The following is a 25,834-nucleotide window of genomic DNA, read 5'->3' on the forward strand; positions in this document are numbered from 1 at the left end:
TCTACAAACCTTGCTCCATTGAGCCAGCGACTTGCCACAATATGCTCAGGAATTTCCTGCAATATTAATATAAAACAGCATTAGATTATCCCATTAACTGATAGGGAAAGACAATAAGCTTAAAACGAATAATAACTTACAAGAAGACATGACTGAGCCATCTTCCCATTGGCCACATCTTGCTTCCAGATACAATATCGTAACTTAGCAGGCTGCTCTGCATGGCAACTAACATCCTCACCATCCGGTTCATGGCATCTGAAACATAATACAAACAAACAACATGGTCAATAAATAAATGTGTTATCAAACATTCTAAATTCAAGCATAAAAACGTATACTCAACATAAGCTAATTCAAACATACACAGAGTTATCAGAAGTGACAGCTTTCCCCATAGCCATTTGGTTCACCGAGTTTTCTTCACCTGCATGCAACCATATATAACTTTTAAATTCAAAATGTAACAGAACAACCATTCAAATGATATGTTTACCTTTACCTCTCATTGCTTGATCAACTCTTCCTTCCATCTTTTCAGAAGTTCGCAGCTTAGACTATTGGTTGCAGAGTAATGATGACTGCTTCAGTTTTTAGTGCTTTCAAACTTCCTACACATTACTTATATAACACTCTAAATGGACTCTTCACATACCTGCAACTTTTCCACCGTCCAATAGAATTCAATGCAATTGTTCAATTAGTCTTCTTTGCATTTACATCACTTAAAAACAGTTTTCATTTTATTTATATTCCTCACGAAAAACATTAACTACCCATAACCCAATTGATCTTTCACATCCCAATATAATATAACACATTACAACTATTTTATAACCATTTAAGATTACCATACTACTCTTTAACATATACTATTAAATTGAATTTTCAACTATTCATAAGTCCATTGTTGTATGTTCACCATTTAGATTTAATAGCCTACCATTTACAGGACCCATACCCCTACTTATACCAACAATAATGAAATTAGGAACCCTATTCTGATCAATTTTAATAGAAATCCTGTTCAATACTTATAATAAGCAATACTTAATTTAAAAACAGATTGGTAATCAATTTTGCATATAAAACCATGGCAGATTTGGCACATTCGATGAAACTTAAAACCAAAATTGATAATATTTAATTTAAAACCATACATAGTACCATAATTGTTAATCTTTGTTCACATCCACCATTACAACAAAAAAACAAAACGATAATTCCCATACAAACCAAACTGCCAACAAACGGTCCTATACATCCACCACAAACATTGCCTAACCAACAGCTCTATCAACGATCACCACTGCGCTCCACTGTTACCATAATATCTAACACTGGCGGGTAATAAATCACAAAGTGCACTTTATCTCCTTCTTTCAATTCAGCTGCCCTTACATAATCAAACCATTCTCCATACAAATATGTTTCATTTTTTTTGGTCCTCTTCTTCACATTGCACTCATATGGGTACCCGTTGTCCACATCATTGAGGGTAATCTCTGACATTCCAGCAAGTCCACATTTGTCTACTATTTCTGCAGGAATATGCTGCACTCATTGACAGACAATATCAGTTACATTACTTCTGTGTATAACACCATTGTGCCAACAACTATAGACTTTGAACACTGCTTACCATAACATTTGAGCAAAACTTCTTTACATCATGAACTTCACGAGTCCAGTACGCTTCTTCCAGCTCCTCCTGTATAGGACTCATTTCCCTGAAATTAACACAACATTTACAACAAAGTGCCAACACAACAACATCAGTATACCTATAACTATAATATATTCCCTATCACTTATAAATAAACGTTACCTCTCACTATCAGAAGATATCATTATGTATTCATTCAAATCAACAATATCTGATAATCCCACAGAACTTCCTATCCCATCTCCATCATTCCTTCAACACAATAACATACAAACTATTCATTAAACTAAGTTGTAACACATTATTCGGGAAACACATTCAATTTTGTGGAGGTTAAATGGAATTCAATGCAAAAAATAAAATAAAACTATAAGATTACCCTTTATTTTCGACAACACTGGCAGCCTCTACAGAAACTTTACCAGCATCTTCGACACGATTCAATCTTTCATGTTGTTTCTTCCATTCCTCCATAACATCCTCATTCTCATGTGACCCACTCAGTATCCTCTCAACTGTGAGCCGCTTCCATGGTGTTTGCAACTCCAACCGATCGGGTGAACTGGAATCAAAACAACATTGCGACCTCTAAATGGATGAATATCTTCTAATAAACTCTGCAAACAACATAAACAGTAACACATGCACATACCTCATTTGGAGAGAATACCTTCTTGGCTGTGACATTTTGTTCTTCAAACTTATCACCAAACCTTGCGTTTCTTACAGCAACAATGCCAAACACAGACTTAAGAAGACACAACCTTTGATTGCCAACACGTTGAAGAGTTATGAAGTCCAACGTTTCTTTGATTTTAAATGCCAACGTTATGTAACAATAACAATAATAGGATTCTTTTGTGGGCCTATTAACATATTAGGTATAACAATTAAATTAGGTATTCTGCACCAAGGCTAACCATCTAAGGCCCAATAAACTTTAATGTCCTATTAACTTACATATATTAACCAACTATAAGGCCCAACATATATTTTTAACCTATTTAAATTATTTTACCTTATTATATTAACTTACACATATATATTTATTTTCCCTATTTTATTTAAGTGCCCTAAAACCTAACGCGCAAGACCGACGGGTACCCGTGCGAACGCACGGGTAAGACACTAGTTTTTACTTATGAAAGTTTTAAAAATAACAATCAATCTCAAATACAAACTTAAAAATAAATATTTATGATAAACACATTTTAATCTAAATAATTGTCTTTGTAAAAATAATTAAAATATTATAAATATATAATGTATATATCGGCAGATGCATGCCATTAGGGCTGGAAATGAGTCGATTCGAGTCGAACTCGTTTCAACTCAGTTCGACTCGTTAAAAATTATTCGAGTTCGAGTTCATCACAAACATTTTTTTCACCTCAAACTCGACTCGTTAAGAATTGGTCGAGTTTGAGTTTGAGTTCTAGTTCATCACAAACTTTTTTCAGCTCAAACTTGACTTGTTAGAAGTTCACGAACAACTCGGTTCAACTCGTTAGATTTAACTCGCTTGTTTCACGGATTTAAAAGTAATTTTTAAAGTTAAATAAAAATAAAATATATTAGAATAAAATTTATACGATGTTGATTTTATTTGTATAATTATTTGTATAAATATTTTGCTCACTTGAGAATATAAATTATCAATTAAAACCGTTAGACTAAAAGAAAATATGGGACTAAGATTTGGAGCATATAATCGAGAATATGATCGAGCTGACTCATGAACCTAATGAGTCGAACTATGTATAGTTCAAGTTCAGCTCATTTAGTTAACGAACTTAATTTTTAGCTCATATTCAACTCATCTGATTCATGAACCTAGTTCAACGATTTAATTTTTGAATCGAATTTTGAACTATTATCGAGTTGGTTCGGTTCATTGTCAGCCCTACATGTCACAGTGATTATCGTTGATCATTAGAGTGATGGTAACTGGTGGTTGTTGATGGTTTACGATGACTGATGATTTTAGTTGTGGTTATGTTGGGTTATAAATTTATTTTGACTCACATGATTAATAAAGTGTTATGTCTGTTTTAGTTTAGTGGTATAGGCTAAGAAAAATTCTAGAGATGTCTATTCTAAAGTGTTCTGTGCATATAATTTTATGCTTTTGTTTTTAAATTATCAAATTGTTAAGTGGCAATTTTTCATGACGCCTTTTGTTACTTCACTTGTTTAACTAAGGTTAAATTCATTTCGTATGCGAGGTATTATGTGGTTTTTTGTAGTAGTGTAAAGTGATATTTCGTCATTTATCCATTGATGCAAAGGAGTTAAGGAAAGCCCTAATCAACCAGATTTGGTATAGAAACAACTTATTGATAGTATTTCTAAGAAAATTGAAGTAAAATCCACCACATGCCGTGGAGATAAGCCAGGAAAAATTGGAGGAAAAAACCGTCACTACAAATCTTAAATTGAAACGGAAAAAAACAAGTTAAAAAATTATCATTAACTTTAATTTATATGATTTAAAATATTATTATATTAATATATTTTATTAATGAAGTTTATACAATTAAAATAATGTTTGCACAATTAAATATTAAAAAAATTATTTGTTATTGATGTCATTTCACAAATATATGTTGTAAATGTAAATAGGAGAAATATCGACCTTTAGTTGATAGGATAGTTGGAAAGATTAAGCATTGGACTGCGAAATTCTTGAGTTATGCAGGGAGGAAACAATTATCCGTAGTGTGTTGTTTGCAGTTACCTCATACTGGATGCAAGTATTTCCTTTGGCAAAGAGTGTCTTGAGACTTATAGAATCTATTTGCCCGAGCTATCTGTGGAGCAATACAGAGGAGATTACACGAAGAGCACCAGTTGCTTGGGATAATGTGTGCAATCCTTTGAGAATAGGTGGTCTAAACATTACTCCGCTACGGGAATGGAACACAACAACAATTGGGAAACTATTGTGGAACTTACAATCTAAGGCGGACAAGCTATGGGTCAAATGGGTCAAATGGGTAAATACATACTATTTCAAAGGTGCAGACGTCATGGAGTGGCAGCCAAACACTACAACATCCTGGATCTTGAAATCTATTGTCAATTGTAGGGATGATATGCGACATCTGAGATATTGGCAACAAGTTATACAGACGAGAAAGTATAAAACGACAAAAATGTATGCCTGTCGGATGGGATAAAAAGAGATTATGAATTGGAGACATATCCTCATTAGAAACTTAGCACGCCCACGGGCTATCTTCATAGTATGGTTGTTTTTTCTAGGCAGACTGAACACGAAGGATAGGCTAACACGGTTTGGAGTAGAAACTGATAATACATATGTGTTCTATGGAGACCCTGAGAATTTGGACCATCTATTCTTTGCGTGCCATGGTACCGGAGCAGTATGGAAGAACATTCTTGGCTGGATTGGGTATAATAGGCAACCAAAGTCGTGGTTGGATGAAAAAAGCTAGTTGATGCAGGAATTAAAGAGGAAAGGATGACGTAGAACTCTGCTCAAACTTGCCTTGACTGAAACAATCTATACTACTTGGATTGCAAGGAATGCAATTTATTTTGGGAAAGAAATACATACCAATATGGAGCAAGAGATTAAACACAACATAATGCATAGAGGTAGCCTCCATAGAGTAGTTAGCACCCATATTGACAGAACAAACATGCTTATAGGATAGGATAGTTGTTTTATGTTGGATGATTTTGATGTACCTGGATCCCAATGGGATCAGTTTGTAACCCAATGCTTTTTGGTTTAATAAAGTATCATTATTAAAAAAAAAAGGGAGAAATATATATATATATATATATATATATATATATATATATATATATATATATATATATATATATATATATATATATATCCACGGGAAAAAAATGTATTACTTATTCAATTGTAATATATTACTATTATTTATAGTCAAATTCTATTAGTATCACATTTTATTGATTCAGATATTTTTGTAAATGATATATAAACAAAAATAATATTTGTATAATAGAAAAAAACTAATTATTGTTCTAAATATATTTATTTACGAAAAATTGTATTTATGATCCAAAAAAAAATTATTCAAAAAAGGTATACGGGAAAAATTATTATTGATCTAAATATTTTTATGTAAACGATACCTAAATATAAATAATATTTGTATATGGAAAAAATCTATTAATGATCTAAATATTTTTATATATGAAAAATGATATTTATGATCCAAAAAATTTTTATTCAAAAAAGGTATACGGGAAAAAAAACTATTATTGATCTAAATATTTTTAAATACGAAAATTTACAATTGATTCAGATAATTTTGTAAACGATACCTAAACATAAATAATATTTGTATATGGGAAAAATTTATTAATGATCTAAATATTTTTATATATGAAAAATGGTATTTGTGATCCAAAAATTTTTGATTCAAAAATAGTATACGAGAAAAAAAACTATTATTAATTTAAATATTTTTATATACGAAAATTTACTATTGATCTAGATATTTTTTAAATGATACCTAAACATAAAAAATACTTGTATACGGAAAAAAATCTATTATTAATTTAAATATTTTTATATACAAAAAATGATATTTATGATTTAAAAGATTTGATTCAAATTTTATTTTTAATTTAAAATAAATATATTATATAAACAAATGCGCGTACCAAACCAACCGTGCGTATGCACGGGTTTGTTACTAGTTGAAAAAAAAAAGTTAAATTTTATACAAACCGAATTTGACTTCTCGCTACCAAAAACATGTGGATTAGTTAGAAATAGAATAAGTAACACTCCTATATTTGTTTACTTGCTCAAATATGATATGAAAAATATAATTTTACTAAAGTATTTTAATAAGAAACACACTTAAAAAATCTTTAAAATCTTGCGTGCGTGAATAGAAATAAAGACAAATAAAATCTTAAAAATTTTTTTACTCAAAAAATAAAGTTTCTTTAATGATTAATCAAACTTTTTAAATAAATAAATTGCCTCCAAAAAGAAGCATTTCATTTTTGGAAAATTTGAATTTAATCTCCACATAGCACAAAGCGCAATTTGAATTTCCAATCGAGAGAAAAACAAATGGGAAATGAATACAGTGATGCAACCCATGAACTTGTGAAACTCTTCAGAAAATCAAACCAAGATCTTGATTTTGTTCACCACCGTCTCGAAAACGAGTTTCAACACCTTTACCCTAACAATGTAAGTATCAACCCTAATTACATCTTTATCCATTTTTTTTTTGTTTGTGATTAAAACTGAATTAGGGTTTTTTTTTGCAGGCAAATCCTATGAAGCTTGCATCTAGGGTCAAAAAGGTACAGGAAGATGTTTCATCTTTGAAGGAAAAGTACCCCGAGCTTCTTGCTGCTAAGCAGGTGATTGTTTGTTGTTTCTGTAGAATTGGATTTGAATTGGATTTTGATTTAAAATATTTCATATGTTCGATGTATGCCGAATGTTTATGTTTAATCACCTTCATTTTCGTATATTAGTACCGGTGTCAGTGTCAGTATCATGTTTGGTGTCTCTGGGACATAGTTACAAAGTGTTTTTATCAAGTTTAGTGGCGGTAATAATAATATAGACCCGTGCATGTGAGATTAGAGGTTTTGAAATGGTGTTTGATTGTTGATTTGTGCAGGATTTGATTGATAAAGCTCAGAGAGTTTTGGTTGAGAGTAGGAATTTATTGAAGCGTATGAAATCGTCTGTTGGTATCCCCTTTACCTATGAAGATGAGGATGCATTCACTAACTTCAAACAGGTTATTGTGTGTCTGTGTGTGTTTGTTTGGCTGTGTTTGTTTTTTATTTTTCAGAGGTCTGTGATTTTAGAAATATGTGTTATGTTTGTGTCTATTTAAGAATTTTCACTTTAAACAGATTGAAGGATAATTTTCTATAACTGAAGTGTGTGATTTCACGGTGTGTTTTTTTTGTGGCATTTCAGTGCCTTTGCTCATACATGTATGCATGATAATTGATGTTGATTATATCAAAATATTCTTTTAATACTTTAAACAAACAAGACTCCTCTTGGGAGTTTATGTATAAGTTATTTGTATGATGGAAGAAAGATTCTGAGTAAACTCTATAAGACCTTTATAAGCTGTGTCTAATTTATAAGTTATTTGGGGAGCTTATGTGAATAAATTTAAAATGCATAAGCTGCAAAAAGTGAGGTGATACATGTCTTATGGTTAGCTGTTATGCGAAAAAGTGAGGTGAGACATGTCTTATGGAGTACCCTTATACTCTCCCTATTGTAAAGTTTTGCTTAAAAAAGAAAAGTTGAAACTAACTTGTGAATTTTGTTAATTAGTATGAACAATTATGCAAGCTCTTCCAAAATCCTCGTTAGTATTTGTGCTAGATTTTGAATTCACAAGAGAAAAAAATTTTAACATTCAAACTCAAAGCCTCTTCTCTATTATGGAGAATAGCCAAGTGAAGAGTGGTGTTAATTTATACATGAATCTTTTTCTATTCTCAATGGTTGCAAGAGAAGAGAAGAGCCTATCTATGAATAGACCCATTGGACAACCCACTATCCAACTACTCAGGTCACGCTAAAGATCTTCGTCCTGAGCATTAGGGGGTGTGGTATGAGTTCCTCATTGGGTGACATATAACCTAAAAATATGTTTATAAGTAGGGAACTATCCCTCATTTACAAGCCGCCGGTTTTGTAGGGCTGAGTTAAATCCAACTCAAATTTTAAGAGATCCTATTGGTTTTTCTTTGCGAGAAAGTGGGAAGAGAGAGGTAGAATACAGAGCATGCATTATAACATTATCAACTAATGAAATGGCTCAAAGTGGAAAAGAATATATTTTGTTTTTCATAATCTCATAATTCTGTCATACCAAGCATCTATAAAGAGATTTTCGTCCCAAATTTTGAACTCTCACAATTTACACAGTCAACTAAGTAATTGTAATGGCTTTGACACAACTTTAACTGATTGTGCAGGTGATTGATGAATGGACAGATCAAACAAGATCAAAAACAGGTGAGCAGTTTCAATGACTTTTTCCTCTGCCAATTTTCCATTCACGTACAGTACATTTGACACCCCTATTTAATTGATACTAGCATGTAAATCATCCTTCCTGGATTAGCAAAATACATCTGTCATGTTTAGTACAAAGTGTTGTCAAATAGGGCTATTGCTCTGGAGCACAATAGAATTTGAGCAAATCGCTTTTTCCATAATACATTATTTGATACAAGTTGTTGTCAGATATCTGCTATAGCTGTACAACTTAAACAAGCAACTATTTTCTGCTATCCGGGATTAACAACACTGGTACACAATGTAGTAAAAAATTAGTGTTGGGTCGTAAGATCTTACGTGCTGGGGTGGTATTTTAGTGCTAGGATCTGGGAAAGATCGTTTTTGGTTGTCGCCGTAGTCAAGATCGAGTTTTTTTGAGTAAGATCGTAAAAAAATAGTGCTGGGCCTTTTTTTTGTTTAGGCTGTCTAACCGGGTCGGGTTTTTTTAAGTGAAAAACTGATTTTTATTTAAATTGATCTTTTGAGCTTATTAAATTATGGAATATGGTTATGTATTATTAATTAAATTAGTTGAATGTTGTGATTTATAGGTTATTTTCATGTATTATAATTCTCGTGTTTTTGTCCATGTGAATTTACCATTTTGCCCTTCGGTAAGATTTTAAGTGCCGTGCTATGATCCTAGTTTTACGGTTTTTCATAGGCCGTCCAATCCTACTTAAGATCCCGTGCTTGACTACCTTGCTGGTACACAATTAGGTTAAAGCTAGCTACTAGGCATTAGCATCATTGCCTACTAGGCAATGATGCTAACCATGCTGTCTTAGTCATTTCCCAGCATGGTGTCTGTCTCTCTTCATTTCTCCTTCTATAGCTGCTGCATTTGTATTGAAAGGAAGGGCTTTCTTAGAATGAGGATTGAAGAGCAACTAGCAACCATTCTAATTTTTGAAAATATGATCTTAGATAATTACCATATATAGCATTTCAAGATTTCAGAAATGGGGTGAACAACTAACTGTCTTTGAATGTGTTTGATGCAGGAATTGAACCACATGATTCAGATTCTAGTGATCTCAACAAACTACTCTTCTCTGCCATAGTTCAAAGTGATTGAACTGCTATCCCAGATAACCAAAATATCATGTATGTTGCAATTTAAGTCCAGTTCCTTGGGTTTTCACATATAGATAGATACTGTACACTTGTAATGTAATACAAAATAGAACTTTTCTGCCAATTTGTTATTCTTCTTATAAGATGCAGTGAGTGTTTGGATCAGTGCTGGAAAGCAAACAAACACGCAATAATATTGAAGCTATGCATTGTCGCACTGTAGCTTTCAAGGCGAAAAACATTTGGGCGTGGTTTCTATTGTTTCAAACATGCTGCTGGTAGCTGTTTTGGGTTCTCTAACTTTGTGCTTCTTTGTGGTATTACTAGCAGAAAACAAAATTGATTTTACTTTAAATGTAAGGAAATGAAATTGTGTACACAAAGAAACAACATGGTAGGAACAAAAATAGCATCAACCAGTATGGTGAGCAAGATGGAACATCCACAATCTGTGATTCTGTGTAATAGATTGAAAACTGAATGTTATGAAAATATACATACATGACAAAAAGAACCTTAAGTAAGAACTACATATATATCAGTGCTAATTGGTTTATCCTTGGCTACACCTTTGCACTGAAAAAAACTTTGCTGTTTGAAATTTTTTAACATTGCTACATGTTTTGTGAATTAATAAGACAAGTACATGTAAAATATATGTCAGCGTTTTTCAAATTTCAAAATTAGTGTTGATCAACGAACTTTTATAATAACTGATTATATGTCATAATTTTGGTTTTGTCTATTACATATCTCTTGCATTATAACTAATTTGCAGTCTATAAAAAGTTTCTAAAACTAACTCACAAAACTAATTTTGCAGTTTGTAATTAAATTTTAATTTTTTTAAATATTTTGTTGTTAAAGTAAGGGAGAGTGATTTGCAGTTTGTAAATAAGTTTTTTTTTAAAGTAATTTATTTTAATGTTTTCTTTTATATTCGTTGTTAAATTGAGTGAGAGAGATTTAAATAAAATATTTAAGATTTTTTTGCGATTTTCCAAAAATGTTAATTTGATTTATATTTTGAATATTTTATTATAACCATATTAATAATATATTTAAAATATAAATTTGATTAAAACTACATTAATAATTAATCATTAAAAAATAATTGAATTTGAATATAAATATGATAATTTATTAATTTGAACTCTATTACTACATCCGTCCCAAACTATAAAAAGTTTTGAGCATTCAACCAAATTAAAAAGAAATATGAAAAAGGAAGAGTAATAAATGATAGAGATTATATTGGAAAAAATTATATTAATTATATAGTGACTTATAATTTGCGATAAATGTCTTATTATTTGGGATGAAAGAAATAACTCCTTCCATTTCATAAATAACTAAAATTAAAATTACACGTATCCGTCTGTTGCTGAATACAGGATGTTCTACTAGATGTTCTAACATTCCGGATGTTGAGGTCTATGAAGATCCTTGGCTACTATGCTTTGAGTTATGATTGCTGCTTTTGTTGCATGTTCTTCTAATATGGTGAACTTGGATAGTTCAGGTCTGAGTATAGGTTGGTTTTCCCAAACTTCGGTATAATTAACTGAGGAGGAGAAGCAATTCTCTATGACAAGAAGTGGTTCTAAAATACAGAGGAATTATTTGTGTTTGATGTAATCCTTGAAATAGGATTCTAATTTTTTGTACAAGCTATTAAGTTGTGTTAAAGATAATATATGGTTGTACAAGTTATTAAGCTGTGTTAATGATGATTTAATTATATGATTATAGAATTTACAAAGTTTACATGTTCTTTGTGAAAACTTGTGTTGGTTTGATTGTGGTTTTATTCTAATTTGGGGAAGAAGAAGATAACAATAATAATTAAAATCCAGAAATAATTTTTAGCGTCGACTTTTCCAACGCTAACTCCGTCACAAGAGTTGGTCAAATCTAGTTGTTACTGTCACGTAGATACTTAACAGACTTTGACTAACGGAGTAGACGGAAGTGACTCATATGCATCTATTAAAAAGTTAAAGAACCAATTTGACACGAAAAAAGTTAAGGGATCAAACTGAACTTAGGGGTATAGTTAAGGGACCAAAATGGGTATTTTGTATTAATATTTAGGGAAAATACGCTTTTCTGTCCCTTAACTTTGCCTCGGGGGTCCATTATGGTCCCTTAACTTTTAAAAAGTTCAAATTATTCCCTGAAGTCTTAAAAACATAGCATGTTTGTCCTCCCGTTTGTCTCCGTTAATGAGGATTTCGAATGACTGTACATGTGGCATGGTTGATGTGGTACGTGGCATTTACATGCTATATCTTTAACTTTTATGAACAAATACCTCTTTTAGAAAGTGAAGTTCTTCGTGTAGAGAGAGAACCTTGAAGGCATCAACATCGTGCAGTGAAAAACAATGAAGGCGAATCATTGTTTCTGAAAAAGCGAGGACGATCAAGCAAACGTTTTAAAGCATCGTTGCAAATAGGTTACAAACTTGATGATCTGTATGATTTGCATGATTTCAGTATGATAAATTAAGTTTTTTTGCTAAATCTTTCAAATGTATGTTTTTCAATGTGAGAAATTAGGGTTTTCTTGTAAATAGTTTGTTTGCATGTTTTTCAATCTGAGAAATTATGGTTTTGCATGTTTTTAATATGAGTAATTAGGGCATAGTAGAAATTAGGAACAAAGTTGATAAAACAAGTACTTTCATAAATTCATGGATTGTGAGGTATGTCTTATGCTTTGTATTTTGTATCTTAAACATATGCTTTGAGTTATGTCTTATACTATTGTTATTATGTAGGATGTCTGCTGAACACATATTTGAGGTACATCATGTAGAAAACCCTGCAGATATGTTTGATGTGAATTTGAAAGAAGGTGTGTGCTCTTGTAGAAGGTGGGAGTTAACTAGACTGCCCCGTGTTCATGCATTGTCTAGCATTAAAAGTAGGAACTTCAAGATTGAGGATTACATCCCTATTTATTTTAGGAATTCAATGTACATGAAGGTATATTCATATGTTATTTATCCTGTGAATGGATCTAATATCTAGGTCAGAACTGAATATCGAGATGTCCAACCTCCTAAGTATAGAAGGATGCTTGGAAGACCAAAGAAAAGAAAAAATCTTGAGCAAGGGGAGCTAGATGGGTTTGAAAAAAAATGAAAAGAATATGTTTTGCAGTTAGGTGTTCTAGGTGCAAGCATGCAAGGCACAACAAATCAACCTGTAAGGTGACTCTAGCTACTCAAGGTACTCAACAAAGTGAAAAGGGTTCTTAATATGTTGTCAACCTAACTCAAACTACTCCAACTACTCAAGGTACTCAACAAAGTGCACATGGTTCTCAACAAGCTATCAACCTTACTCAACCAACTCCAGCTACTCAAGGGTCTCCACATGTTGTCAACCTTGACCAACTACATAAGGGTCCAAGAAAGCTACTCAGGGTTCCAAGAAGTCAATATCAAGTGCTATTGAAAAACAAGGAAGTCATGCAACATCAACACTAAGAAGGCCAAGTAAGCTGGGCGTTAGGAGGCCATCAACACCTTTTGTTCCTCCTGGACCAACTACAAGACTAATTATTGTCAAGAATGTGATTGACCCAACTACAAGGAGGACAAATCCAACTAAAAGGACAACACTCAAGAAAGAAACTTAGAACTATTTAGGATGTCATTTTGAATTGCTGTCATTTTGTGTAATGGTCTTAACTGATATTTGGAACCATCTACTGTAATTTTGTGTTATGCTTATGTATGCCATTTTGTGTAATGGATATAAATGTAATTTTGAACAAGTTTATGTTAATGACAATTATGTGTTATGTTGAAATTCTGTTAATCACAAGTGTATGTGTTAATGCATAATTGAATAATGTTACAATGAACAACTGAACTGATATAATTGAACAATTGATAAATGTTACAATAATCAACTGTAGATAACAGAAGCATTTTAATACAACTTAAACATTCAAAAAATCATAATTTAAACATTTCAACATGAATAAAACCAGAGCTTAAACATTCCAATACAACTTAACCATTTCAATTCATCATGAACAAAACCAGAATTGTTGCACCTAAAATAACAAATATCATCCAACATTTTTTCAACTTTAGAATCTTGTTTATCTCTTTCCTTAATTCTTCATTTGTAACCTTAACTTTTTCAATCTCCATTGTTGCATCATCCAATTTATTTATTAACTTTTCCAATCTAGCCATTATAATTTACCCTTTGTCATCTTGAGCTTCCTCATAAAACCATTAAAAAAGCACACATCCATGTTGCCTTGTTCCCTGCATTTTACAATGGATTATTCAAATTGTAACAATGGAGATAAAAAGCTTGTACATATCACAAACATACCTTAAAATGAGAACAACTGCAAATATATTTTCCATAGCTCTTTGCCGTTGAAGACTTACAAAGAATAGTCGTGTCTCCACAGTGACAACTCGGTTTTCATGGAAAATTCGAGCTTCTGACACATTGGAGTTCATACTTTCTTGGCTTATCTATTTCATGGGGGATGAAGCATAACCTGATTTCATGGAGGATGAACCCTAGTCTTAAATTGTTTGAAATCAAAATCAACTTAAGCCTAGATAGTGGATACAACCGTATAAGACGATGTTGGTGATATAGACAAGGGAAAAAAAGAAGATAAGCCATGTCATCTGCCACGTCTGCAGACCCAAACGTCTGTTTGGAGAAAATAGACGGAAATGACTTACGTGCTCCGTTTCTAAGACTTAAGGGATTGATTTGAACTTTTTAAAAGTTAAGGGACCATAATGGACCCCAAGGTAAAGCTAAGGGACGAAAAAGAATATTTTCCCTGATTTTTACATGGATCCTTCTAATCCTTCTCACATCGCAAAAATATTCATGAATTATATGAATGGTGATATGGATGAAGAACCTTTGAAATTTTTCTTTATAAGTAAGTCACAAGAAGAATTCACAAGTTATTGTAGGTTCATACTTCAAAGAAGGAACATATAGAGAAATCACATAGTGGCCGAGAAAGTACCATGTGATGGCATTGCCATCGCGTAAGGCTGAATATATAGCAAGATCCTATGTTGCATGTCAAGCAATTTGGATCAGATATGTGCTAGAAGATATTGAGGTCGAAGTGAAGAAAACTTTGGTGTTGTAGATCGACAACAAGTCAGTCATTAATCTTGCAAAGAATATAATTCTGCATGGAAGAAGTAAACACATCAAAGCTAGATTTCACTTCTTAAGAGAGAGAAGGTAAATCAAGGTGAACTTGAAGTAAGACATTGTTAAGTGAAACACAGTTGGCCGATATTTTCACCAAAGGATTGAAGATCGTCAAATTCTTGAATTTGACAAAGAAATTTGTAATAATTCAAATTGACTATGATTAAAGTATGTTCGACAACTTGAATTATAAGAGGGTATATTGTGATATAATCCAAATAAAGTAATCCAAGCTCAAACCCAAGTTAATTAAGTTTTGTTAGTTACTTAGTGTACAAGTCATAGATGTATAAATAGGAAAATACTTATATACAATTCTTTTATGTGTGGTTTGTATTATTTTCCAAGGAAAACATGACAAGTGTATAATTTCTTCTTACACATATGCAATTTTCTTCTATTTCCACTCCTTAAACGATTTTAAAGTACGATTGTCATATTTTCGTTGATAAATATCATAAATCACACCTAAGAAATAGTTTATGATTTAGTTTGCACAATTCAATAGTAACACTCTTTATTTCTTTATTATCTCTCTTTCTCTCTTCACTAAAAATTTCTCAGATACTAATAAATAATTCGTGTGTTTGTCATATATTTTGTCCATAGATAAATTTCTGTATCAAACAAAATAAAAAAAAAATTGTTCTATTCAATTCCTATTCTGTTAAACAACTCATTCACACCCATAATAAATAAGTATATATTTATAAAATAACATTAGAAGAATTTCTAGTACGACTATAATGGACGGTAGTACAAACTCGTTGAATGGACTAGTGCTGGTTCAAATCAAGAAGCCAGTGCACAAGTTGGGAATATCCTTATATATATGCTTTACATTCTTTTTCGTAAAATGAATTTAAGTTGTGGTGTGAACTTGCATAATAATTGGGTGTACTGTTTCAACTTCCAATTCCAACATCAAAATTAACTTCTTTTTTGGCCGGCAATTTCATCAACAATTATATGCTTTTTTTCTCGGTGCTATAACATGCAGTCAAAATATACATCATGCAAATCACATGGACATGGTGGTACCAAATTAAATTAGTACTATCTTCTTTCTAAAGTGTACAGTATTAGAATTTAGAGCGCGCTTAGTTGGACGGAACATGGAAAAACATAACCAATAATAACATAACACATTCATAAACCTTATAGTAAATAATTTATATTGTATAATTATATAGTGGACTTCTTAAACCTAGTCTCACAAATTTCTAATTGACTTATAGTATTGTATAATTATATAGTGGACTTCTTAAACCTAGTCTCACAAATTTCTAATTGACTTATATTATGGTGGGGATTTTAATTTTATTTTGATTTTATTATAATAAATTTTTGTTACAAACCGGGTCGCTATTCTTTTTTAGATAACAAAATCAATTCTCTTAAAAATCAAAGATCTAAGAGTACAAAATTGCTATTCATAAGTTTTAAAATTCCTCTAAAAAATTAACGGCTTCTGGTACTATGAAACCAAAAGACAAATAGTATAAAAACATAGTGATTGTTGGAACACATTTTTTCATGTTTGACCACTATATTTAAAGCAACTTTGAGAGTTGTCTGTCTCAGACCATTTACAATGGGGTGTTGAAAAAATTATTCAATAGTTGAATGTCTACAATGGTTTGTTGAATGAGGTGTTTAATGTGATGTGGATTAATTGGTGTTGAAAAGATTCAACATGTTGAATGAGAAAAAAGTGGGGCCACATGCAACACTTTACACAATTTTATTGGTTGTTGTGATTATTTAGATTTTATTTTCTTTTAATCATTTAAAATTAATTATTTCATAGTAAATAAATTTTTTATTTATTTTTATTTTTATCAAAATTCATTATTTTTTTCCTCTATAAATAGAGACTTGGTTCATTTGATTTGGACTCATAAAAAAAAATTCACTTTTTTCTCTCAATTTTTTTTCTATTTAGCCTTAAAAAAATCATTGTTTGTAGCTCTAAACATCCTTGTAGTGAAATGGATCCCAACAATAACCCTTTTAACACCCAAAATTTTACTAATTATCCTTGTTTGTGAGCCGAGTCTATTGTACTAATTAAATTATGTGTGTTTCATTTTTTGTGTGTTTCTTTTTTAGTGTGTTGTGTGTTTAGTGTATTTATTGCATTTTTAAGTTTTTTTATAATTTTATTTTTTTAAAAAATAACTATTTTTACATCTCTTATTTATTACTTGCAAGAAAAAAAATTAAGAATAGAAAATTAGAAAAAATAAATAAATTATTAAATTTAAAAAAAAAAGTTTAAATATTAATTATTTTAATTTAATTTTAATTGATAATAGATATTAATATATAATCATAAAAACAAAACTTTAAAAGAAAATAAGAATATGATGTGGGGTAGGGTGTTGAATTTTATTAAACAAAACCATTGTAGTGAAAAAAAATTGAATAGGTGTTGAATTATTAGGTGGAAGAGAGAGAAGATGATGTGGAAGATAAAAAGTGAAAAAGTAGGGTGTTGAATAATGTAACCATTGTACATAGTCTCACAGTAAAACCACCAACTCTCAATCTCACAAATGGAGAAATTCCAAACAAGCTCACAGAAACATGTTTTCCTTCTACTTATCTATATATCAAAATATCTGTGACCTAAGTGTCGATCTCTTCTCATATGGATCAATAAAAAACTTCACAAATATCTATTTTTTCTGAAATACTTCAGCACATAGCTGCAAAATCTGCTTATGATATTTATGAATAGCTATTAACTGAATTAGTTTAATGTACAAAATATAAATTTATAATATTTGTTTTATTTATTGAAATATCATAAATATTACTACTAGCATTAAAATAATTCACCAATAAACCTCGTACTTAGTCTTGTTGAAGAAAGTACTCCCTATTCAAACTTCAAAACTTAAATCAAATCAACTTAAAAAGCCTTGAAGTCATTCATTCATTCATTCCAATTTTCATTCTTTTTACACATACGACGTGGCAAGAATTCATTTGATTCGTCGACCTGAACCGGGTCGGTAGTGGGACCCACCCCTTGGCCGGTAACGAAGTCAAGTTAGTCATAACAAAAAAAACCCCAATCCACTTAAAACCCAACCCAACAAACACAACAACAACAACAAACAACAAACACTCTTCTCTTCAATTTCCTTCTACTCTATTCTCCTCGTCGCTTCAACTTCTGTAACAAACAAAAACACGACAACCTCTTTTTCTCCGATGAGCTCACTTTGATCTCTTCTACTTCGTTACTCACTAAAATAACAAACTAATTATTTACATATTTTCATTTACATTTTAATAAAAATTGAGTTATCATCATTATGTATAACTCAACCACGCGTGTTACGAAAGAACCCTTAGGTTCACAAATTGGGCGTTTCACACTCAATACGCCGTCGTTTCTCAACTTAACCTCCGAAGCATGTTCTCCATCACTCATCTCAAATTTCTTGTACTTCAACACCGTACCGCGTGGAGCAAAACGCACCGTTTCGCTGAGCTTAAACGTTGGTGGCGGTGGTGCTGGTAATGGTGGATACAGGTTCCGGGACATTCTTTACGATTTTAACAGAGCTGTTAGGTTTCACTGTGAGAGGATTCCGCTTGGGTTTGCTTCGTTGCAAGTTGGTGATGGTAACGGTGACGGTGGTAATGCTGGTGCTGGTAATGGTGAGGGTGATGGGAATGGCGTTGGAGGGATTGGGAATGAGACTGTTGTGAAAGATGATGGGTTGGAATTGAAGGGAGAGGGTCGTGGGAAACCTAAAAAAGTTTTGATTTTGATGAGTGATACTGGTGGTGGTCATCGAGCTTCTGCGGAAGCGATTAAAGCTGCTTTTTATCAAGAATATGGCGATGAATACCAGGTTCTTTTTTATTTATTGAGTTAATTAGTTTTTTTTTTTTTTTGTGTAATTAGAAGAATAAATTGTACTACTTTTAGTTTAAAGCAAAGGTTTTTTTAGGCAAACTACTTAAGGTGATGTTAATTTAAGAACTGATCACATAAGCGTTTATACATCGAGCAATGTGCTTAAATTATTTCTGTTTAAGCTATCTAGGAGAGTTTAATAGAATCAACTAAAAGGTAAAAATAGCTTATTTTCACATACTCTCAAAAGTGCTAATACAAGTTCATAAGTGATAAGGTAATTTAAACTGAAATGTTGATAAACTCTTTCAGATGTACTCCTCTTCAATAAGCTGCTTCTAAGTGCTCACTTACTTGCACTATATAAGCTGCTTTTACTGGGAAGATGGTAAACTATGCATAAGCTTGTAGAATGTAAAAATAAGCTATCTAAAGTTGGTTATCAAAATAATCTGTTGACAACATATAGGCAAATTATACCATTTGTAGGAAAATTAATTCTGATTATTATTTGATAGTTTAGCTAGTTATTTCATTTGTAAAACTTGTATCCAAAAGGGACTAGCTTGGTACTAGTTTTTTAGTTTTGTAAATTTGATGATTAGTTTATGCCTGGGAATAAATTTATGGATAATTTGAAAGTAAATGGTAATTTTAGGACTGCGGTGTTTGAATGCACTACGTAGGAAATAAATATATGTATTTTTCTGTTTGGTTTTGTTTACAATTTGGAGTTCATGCTATGCAGGTGTTTGTTACCGATTTGTGGTCTGAGCACACACCATGGCCATTTAATCAACTTCCCAAGAGCTATAGCTTTTTGGTGAAACATGGCCCATTGTGGAAGATGACCTACTATGGAACTGCCCCACGACTAGTTCATCAGTCTAATTTCGCTGCAACTTCAACATTCATAGCTCGGTGAGATTTTGGTTTCACCTTTTTACATACCAGTTTGTACTGTTTTTTCCTTGTCAAATAACTTCAATGAGAAAAAAATAAAGAGTTAATATCTGTTGTGGCCGATAACTACTACGTTTATGAAGTGACACATACATGACAGTCAAATCATTAACTGGTCTAGAGGTAGAGGAAGTCCTAAAAAAATTATAAGAGAAGTTTTTAAGGAAGATCTCGTGATTAACGATTTTGATAGAAGCATGGTCCTGGATAGAACATTCTGGCGGGAGTTGATCCATGTACCCGACCCCACTTTGTGGAATAAGTCTAGATTGTTGTTGTTGTTGTTGTATTTAAGTTTTTAGTTATCTTTAGATCAATCAAACAATAAAAAATGTTAGTGTATCAGAATAGTTTCATTATTGTTATGGACTGGATTTCTTAGTGGTGGAGATACATTATTTTCAATTATCCGATACAATCATGCATTTTTGTTCATTTTCAAAATACATAGATTTTGGGTTTAAACCATAATTATACAATACATGGTTCTTCAATACAATAAAATGACAGCATGGTAATTTGCCGATATATCAGTAGGGTTCTGATTTGGTATCTGACCACATCCAATATAAAAGTGCATGTCGTTCTCAAACAATTGCCCTCTGATTGCCTGCAGTTGTAACATGTTTCCGCATTGGATTAGATTAGGCCAAACCCAAATTCTAAGATTGTATTAGAGCCTATCCAAAATCTATTGGGCCACAATCTCTGGAGTCTCCCGCTACCGGGCCACACTCCATATGCCCAATCCTTGCATGAGGGGAGTATGTTAAGAATCCCGCATTAGTTGAGAAAAGTCTTTAAAGTAACTTCACAAGTAGGAAGCATTTCTAACCTTATAAGCTAGTTTTGTTGGGTTGAGTTAGGCCGAAACCAAATTCTAGGATAATGTTTATGGTGCATTATGTTAATAGTAATTATTATTTGACAGTAGTTATTGAAATTTGCTGATGTTGGACTTGGTGCAGATATTGTTAGTTCTAGAAATTAATTTTATTTATGCTTGATCTTTTCTGATAAAGTATGATAATATCACATGTCAGTGGTTAAGTGTATACTATTTGTTTTTACAGTGAGGTTGCTAAAGGGTTAATGAAGTATCAGCCTGATATAATAATCAGCGTGCATCCACTTATGCAACACGTACCACTTCGCGTTTTGAGAACAAGGGGTCTTTTAGATAAAATTGTTTTTACGACAGTTATTACAGATTTGAGCACGTGCCATCCAACATGGTAAGTTTAGTTCTGGATTTTTAGTATTTTCTTTACCAAAATATTACCAATAGTCCGATTTTGACATTTTATTTCTTGTATTTTTTAGGTTTCACAAGCTTGTAACTAGATGTTATTGTCCAACTACAGATGTTGCGAAAAGAGCAATGAAAGCTGGACTCCAGCAAACCCAAATAAAGATTTATGGCCTACCTGTTAGACCTTCCTTTGTTAAGCCTGTTCGGCCAAAGGTATGTCACGCTTTTATCTTCTTATAGCTATGGGTTAATTGTCGATTAGTAGTTAACCTACAATTCTGAAATTGGAATGTAATATGAAGTGGTAGTATATGAGAGCAGGAGAGATTGTTTTATACAGTGAGATAGGATAATAGAAATTATCAAGTCTCAGTTAGTTGTTTAGTTATTCAAGTTGTTTGCTTTTTTGAATTACCGCTTAATATCTATTTATGCCACCATTGCGCAAAAGGCTTAAGAGTAGGCATGTATTGTCAATTACAATCTTGGCCATGATTTTACTGATAATTTTAGTATAGACCATCTCCACCAATATCATGTATCAATCTGTGATTTTATTATTATTTTGTGGGTCTTTTATATTTCCGAAATTACTAGAAATTGTTGTCTCTCTCAAATACACTCTTCTCTTTACTGCTCCCTTGCATATATCTTATTCTGTCAATTGCTTGCAACATACACTACCCTTGGTTATCTTCAAACTAACAGCACTTACCAAACACTGCAGCTCCATATATGCAATCAACGTGTTTGCTCTATCCTTGTTGTTATCAACCCCTGCTACCATGTTACTGATGCCCTCAAGATTCTCTTATCATTATTCTTGATGGACTTGGTGCTGGTGTTCCAGAAACCATCTTTTTGTTATGTTTTGGGTCGTTATTTTTGACGGGGTAGTTGGGGCTGGTGTTCTAGATAGCTCAATTCTCCTTTAGGCCCTTCTTCTATCTCATGCCTTGAAAAGAAATTTAATTCCACATTACAATTCTTACGAGTCTTAGAAAACAGATCCCTGGTCAGTAACTGAACTCTGACTTTATTAAACGACACCTATGTTCTTTGTTCATTTCTTCAGTTCAAAACAAAAACCAAGTTTGTTTGGGTTTTGCACATAGGCACATAGCTGTCTACGTCTACAGGTTGTCATAACTCATAATAGGCTTTTGATTTCGTTCTTTTGTACCATATTGCCAGCAATGAGGGGCCAACGTCATTGGTGGAAGAAGAGAGAGACAGAGTGAGAGGAGGTAGGCGGGGGAGTGAGAGAAAATGGGGGGCAGGGTCTGTTTGCAAATTTTGGTGGAAGAAGAGAGAGATAGAGTGAGTAAGAGGCAGGCAGGGTAGTGAGGGAAAATGGGGGGCGGGGTCTGTTTGCAAATTTTGTTTTTAATCTTAACCATTCAATAAAATAATTCTATAACTATTTTCTCAATTATCAACTTTTGAATGGTTCATTACAACATTCAATTACTTTGTTGTTTATTATGGATTCCGATTCTTTTAACTAAGGACTGTAGTAAAATATTGTAATTTTAGGTTAGTATACATGATGGCAGAAATGTAACAGTAGTTTCACTATTTTTCCTTTTGATCAAACCTTCATGATCAATAATTCACTGTATATGCTTTGATTTGTATCTGCTTTTGCTGGTTGACTGTTAACTATCACATGCAACCCTCCTCTTTTCTTCCAACACGGGACCACCTATGCACATAACTATTTCATGTTTTTGCATTTGATTTTCTTTAACATATGTTCACTTGGTTTATCTTCTGTAATTTTCTTGCACAGGAAGAACTGAGGAGAGATTTAGGGATGGATGAGGATCTTCCTGCTGTATTATTGATTGGAGGAGGAGAAGGTATGGGTCCCATTGAGGCTACTGCTCGGGCACTTGGAGATTTATTAAACGAGGATGGGATTCCGACTGGTCAGATCCTTGTGATCTGTGGTCGCAATAAGAAGCTTGCAAACAAACTCAGTGCTATTAAGTGGAAAATTCCTGTAAAGGTATTGAAACACTAAAGCTGTTTTCGGACAGTGCTTGTGATTTTACTTAAACTAGTGTATGCATGTTCTATACTATACATGATGGACTTTCCATGTGGGAGCCCCTAAATGATTTTGTTTATACTTATGTTTTAGGTCAAGGGGTTTGTTACTAAAATGGAGGAATGCATGGGAGCTTGTGATTGCATTATTACAAAGGTTTGATTTCATTGTTGCGGCTGTTTATTTCTCACATTGTTATGACAGCTATTGATGTTTTTTTTTTTTTTTAATGTTTATGTAGGCTGGCCCAGGGACAATTGCAGAGGCCATGATTCGGGGCCTCCCTATTATTTTAAATGATTACATTGCCGGGCAGGTAATGTGGTTCTCATAATTTCTATTTTTCATATCCTGTTGCACAACCGTGCTTTAGCTCTGTCAAGTTATTGAACATGGTGGCGAACATAACATAATTTTTTTGATTTCAGGAAGCTGGCAATGTTCCCTATGTAGTTGAAAATGGATGTGGAAAGTACTCCAAATCTCCTAAGAAAATAGCGAAGATTGTTGCAGACTGGTTTGGTCCAAAAGCAGACGAACTAGAAGCAATGTCACAAAATGCATTGAAGCTAGCAAGGCCAGATTCTGTGTTCAAGATTGTCCATGACATGCACGAGCTAGTAAAGCAAAGAAGCTTATTAAAAGAGTATTCTTGTACAGCGTAATCGACACTGCGGTTTTTTTTTTTTGAATGAGTATTTTTGTGTGAAAATGCAGAAGGCAGCAAAGTTGGTGTATTTCTAGCAAAAATGGGTATATGTTTTTGCACCATTTTCATGTTAATGTCTAGTTGCACATTTGAAATAAATAGTGATAGTAACAGTAATAATGATAATAATAGTATTAGTCTTGGCTGTTATCTTGTTTGTGTCATTTGTTCCCTTCAAATTTTTAGTTCATGTTCCTAGAGAAGGTGTTCAGTAATCTTTACTCATAATTATATACTTGAAAAAAAAAATTTACATGCAAATTTTTGTCATGACCAAACTCAAAATATTAAAGAATTTATTGCTAATGTATTTTTGAATTAAATTTGAAAATATTTTAGATATATGTTTAAGAAAGTGACTAAATCAAAATTTGAAAAAGGATTTAATGGAATTGGGCTAAAAATATGAATGACAGGATTCCGATTTCTCAACAAGTGATAATTGCAAATAAAAATAACACACAAACTCTTTGATGAGTAGACTAATAGACACATCTAATTTAGGGAATTTAGGATGAAAATAGGCTAGACCGACGGGACCTATGACCTAACTTATTTAAGGTCAGGTCAGATCAGACTTATTTAACAAAGGCTAAGCAGGTCGGCTTGAATATAGGCCGACTTATAAAGATTCTTAATTAATTTTGATATTGATTAATTGAAAATCTTAATGAGAAACAAACTTTTAAATAGACTTTCAGACTAGATCAGACTTTTAAAAATGTCAGGTCAAGCATAAAAATGAGCCTAGAATAGGCCACCGGACATACTTGGAACTTTTAAATTTATCGTAAATCAGACCTTATAAAATCTAACCTAGCCTATTTTCATCCCTAATCTCATTGATCGCATATTGGTGACATCAAGGATACATGATATCAATACTATGAAATATAAAAGATATATGCCACATCATAAATATTTAGTATTAAATCAGCCCACATGTATATTAGATTGATCAACTATAAAATTGTTGCATAATATTTATTTTAGTGTCATGGTGACCATAGTTGGTACTTCTTTGACTAAATATCTAGAACTTCTCCATGTAGGAGTTGAAGGCCTTAAAGCTATCCAACATTATGCTGTAACAGGATGATCATAAATGTTGTTTTTAAACATCAATACAAATCCAAGCATCTACCCTAAGAATAAATATTAGAAGTTCTCTATTTTTATGCAATCACTTATACTTCCCAAAGATCTTAAAAATATTACTCCTTGCCCAACCAAATGTTTTTTTGTTGTTGTTGGAATCCTATTGTTGACAGTTTCTACGCAAACGTAAATATTTTGAGCAACATAATTTTGTTGTAGATGAGCTCCTAGGTTGGTACATATGCTGCTTTATGTCCGACGGTAGATTGAATTCTTGTCTTCCAGCACCTGAACAACTTATTACCCCCTAATGCGTCCACCTACTAACCCACATCACCCAAAAAAAAAAATACTTTAATAGATATATAATATAAGAAATAAGACCTACCGGAGTTAAGGAAAAGAAGGAAAAAAAGTAAACGGATAGAAAAATCAAAACATGTTAGATGAAGACAAACCGACCGTCTATGGACATTTTTTACTATTCCAACTCGATAACATTTTTTAATTATATCCAACAACTGTTTTTACAATGAAAAATAACATGAATTACCCTTACGAGCCGTAGCAAAGCCAGAAAAGTTATAAAATCTAGACAAAAATTTAAATACCACAAATTTATTGTATATAATATATAAATAGTCATCAACAAAATAAAAGAGATGAAAGGTAACCTTACAATAGGATGTTAAATAAAATCACGAGGCAAATGTCATTTTCGAGACTTCTTTACGGTGAATGTTTGAATAATATCAATATCATCAAGTGACTTGAATATTTCCCGCTCAGTGTAACATATCATCAAATCATTGAACCACACATTGTTGATCTTATTGCACAAT

General features: G+C 32.3%; 2 protein-coding genes across 3 annotated transcripts; both read left to right on the forward strand.

Annotated features, from left to right (window-relative positions):
• The first annotated feature begins 6,687 nt into the window (after positions 1 to 6,687).
• LOC131600504 (uncharacterized) lies at positions 6,688 to 10,379 on the forward strand. 2 transcript variants are annotated; one of them, XM_058872657.1, is made up of 6 exons: positions 6,688 to 6,881; positions 6,962 to 7,057; positions 7,324 to 7,446; positions 8,654 to 8,693; positions 9,743 to 9,845; positions 9,966 to 10,379. In XM_058872657.1, exons 1-5 carry the CDS (start codon positions 6,759 to 6,761, stop codon positions 9,814 to 9,816), a joined length of 456 nt encoding a protein of 151 aa, XP_058728640.1. In that variant the 5' UTR covers positions 6,688 to 6,758; the 3' UTR covers positions 9,817 to 9,845; positions 9,966 to 10,379. The 2 variants fall into 2 exon arrangements, with proteins under 2 accessions (XP_058728640.1, XP_058728639.1); XM_058872656.1 differs by having other exon boundaries at positions 6,689 to 6,881; positions 9,743 to 10,379.
• Positions 10,380 to 18,140: 7,761 nt separating this feature from the next.
• On the forward strand, positions 18,141 to 24,044 carry LOC131596322 (probable monogalactosyldiacylglycerol synthase, chloroplastic). Its single transcript, XM_058868944.1, has 8 exons — positions 18,141 to 18,912; positions 19,666 to 19,838; positions 20,954 to 21,115; positions 21,204 to 21,345; positions 22,925 to 23,143; positions 23,279 to 23,341; positions 23,427 to 23,501; positions 23,614 to 24,044. The coding sequence occupies exons 1-8, from the start codon at positions 18,367 to 18,369 to the stop codon at positions 23,848 to 23,850; spliced, it is 1,617 nt and encodes a 538-aa protein (XP_058724927.1). The 5' UTR covers positions 18,141 to 18,366; the 3' UTR covers positions 23,851 to 24,044.
• The last annotated feature ends 1,790 nt before the right edge of the window (positions 24,045 to 25,834 follow it).

Source organism: Vicia villosa, linkage group LG4 (assembly GCF_029867415.1).
Source record: "Vicia villosa cultivar HV-30 ecotype Madison, WI linkage group LG4, Vvil1.0, whole genome shotgun sequence".
Lineage (NCBI taxonomy): Eukaryota > Viridiplantae > Streptophyta > Magnoliopsida > Fabales > Fabaceae > Vicia > Vicia villosa.

Coding starts and splice junctions, on each gene's coding strand:
- LOC131600504 (XM_058872657.1), top strand. CDS start 6,759: ATGGGAAATGAATACAGTGATGCAACCCATGAACTTGTGAAACTCTTC. Junction 7,447..8,653: donor CATTCACTAACTTCAAACAG/GTTATTGTGTGT, acceptor CTGATTGTGCAG/GTGATTGATGAATGGACAGA. Junction 8,694..9,742: donor TCAAACAAGATCAAAAACAG/GTGAGCAGTTTC, acceptor TGTTTGATGCAG/GAATTGAACCACATGATTCA.
- LOC131596322 (XM_058868944.1), top strand. CDS start 18,367: ATGTATAACTCAACCACGCGTGTTACGAAAGAACCCTTAGGTTCACAA. Junction 19,839..20,953: donor ACTTCAACATTCATAGCTCG/GTGAGATTTTGG, acceptor TTGTTTTTACAG/TGAGGTTGCTAAAGGGTTAA. Junction 23,502..23,613: donor ATGATTACATTGCCGGGCAG/GTAATGTGGTTC, acceptor TTTTGATTTCAG/GAAGCTGGCAATGTTCCCTA.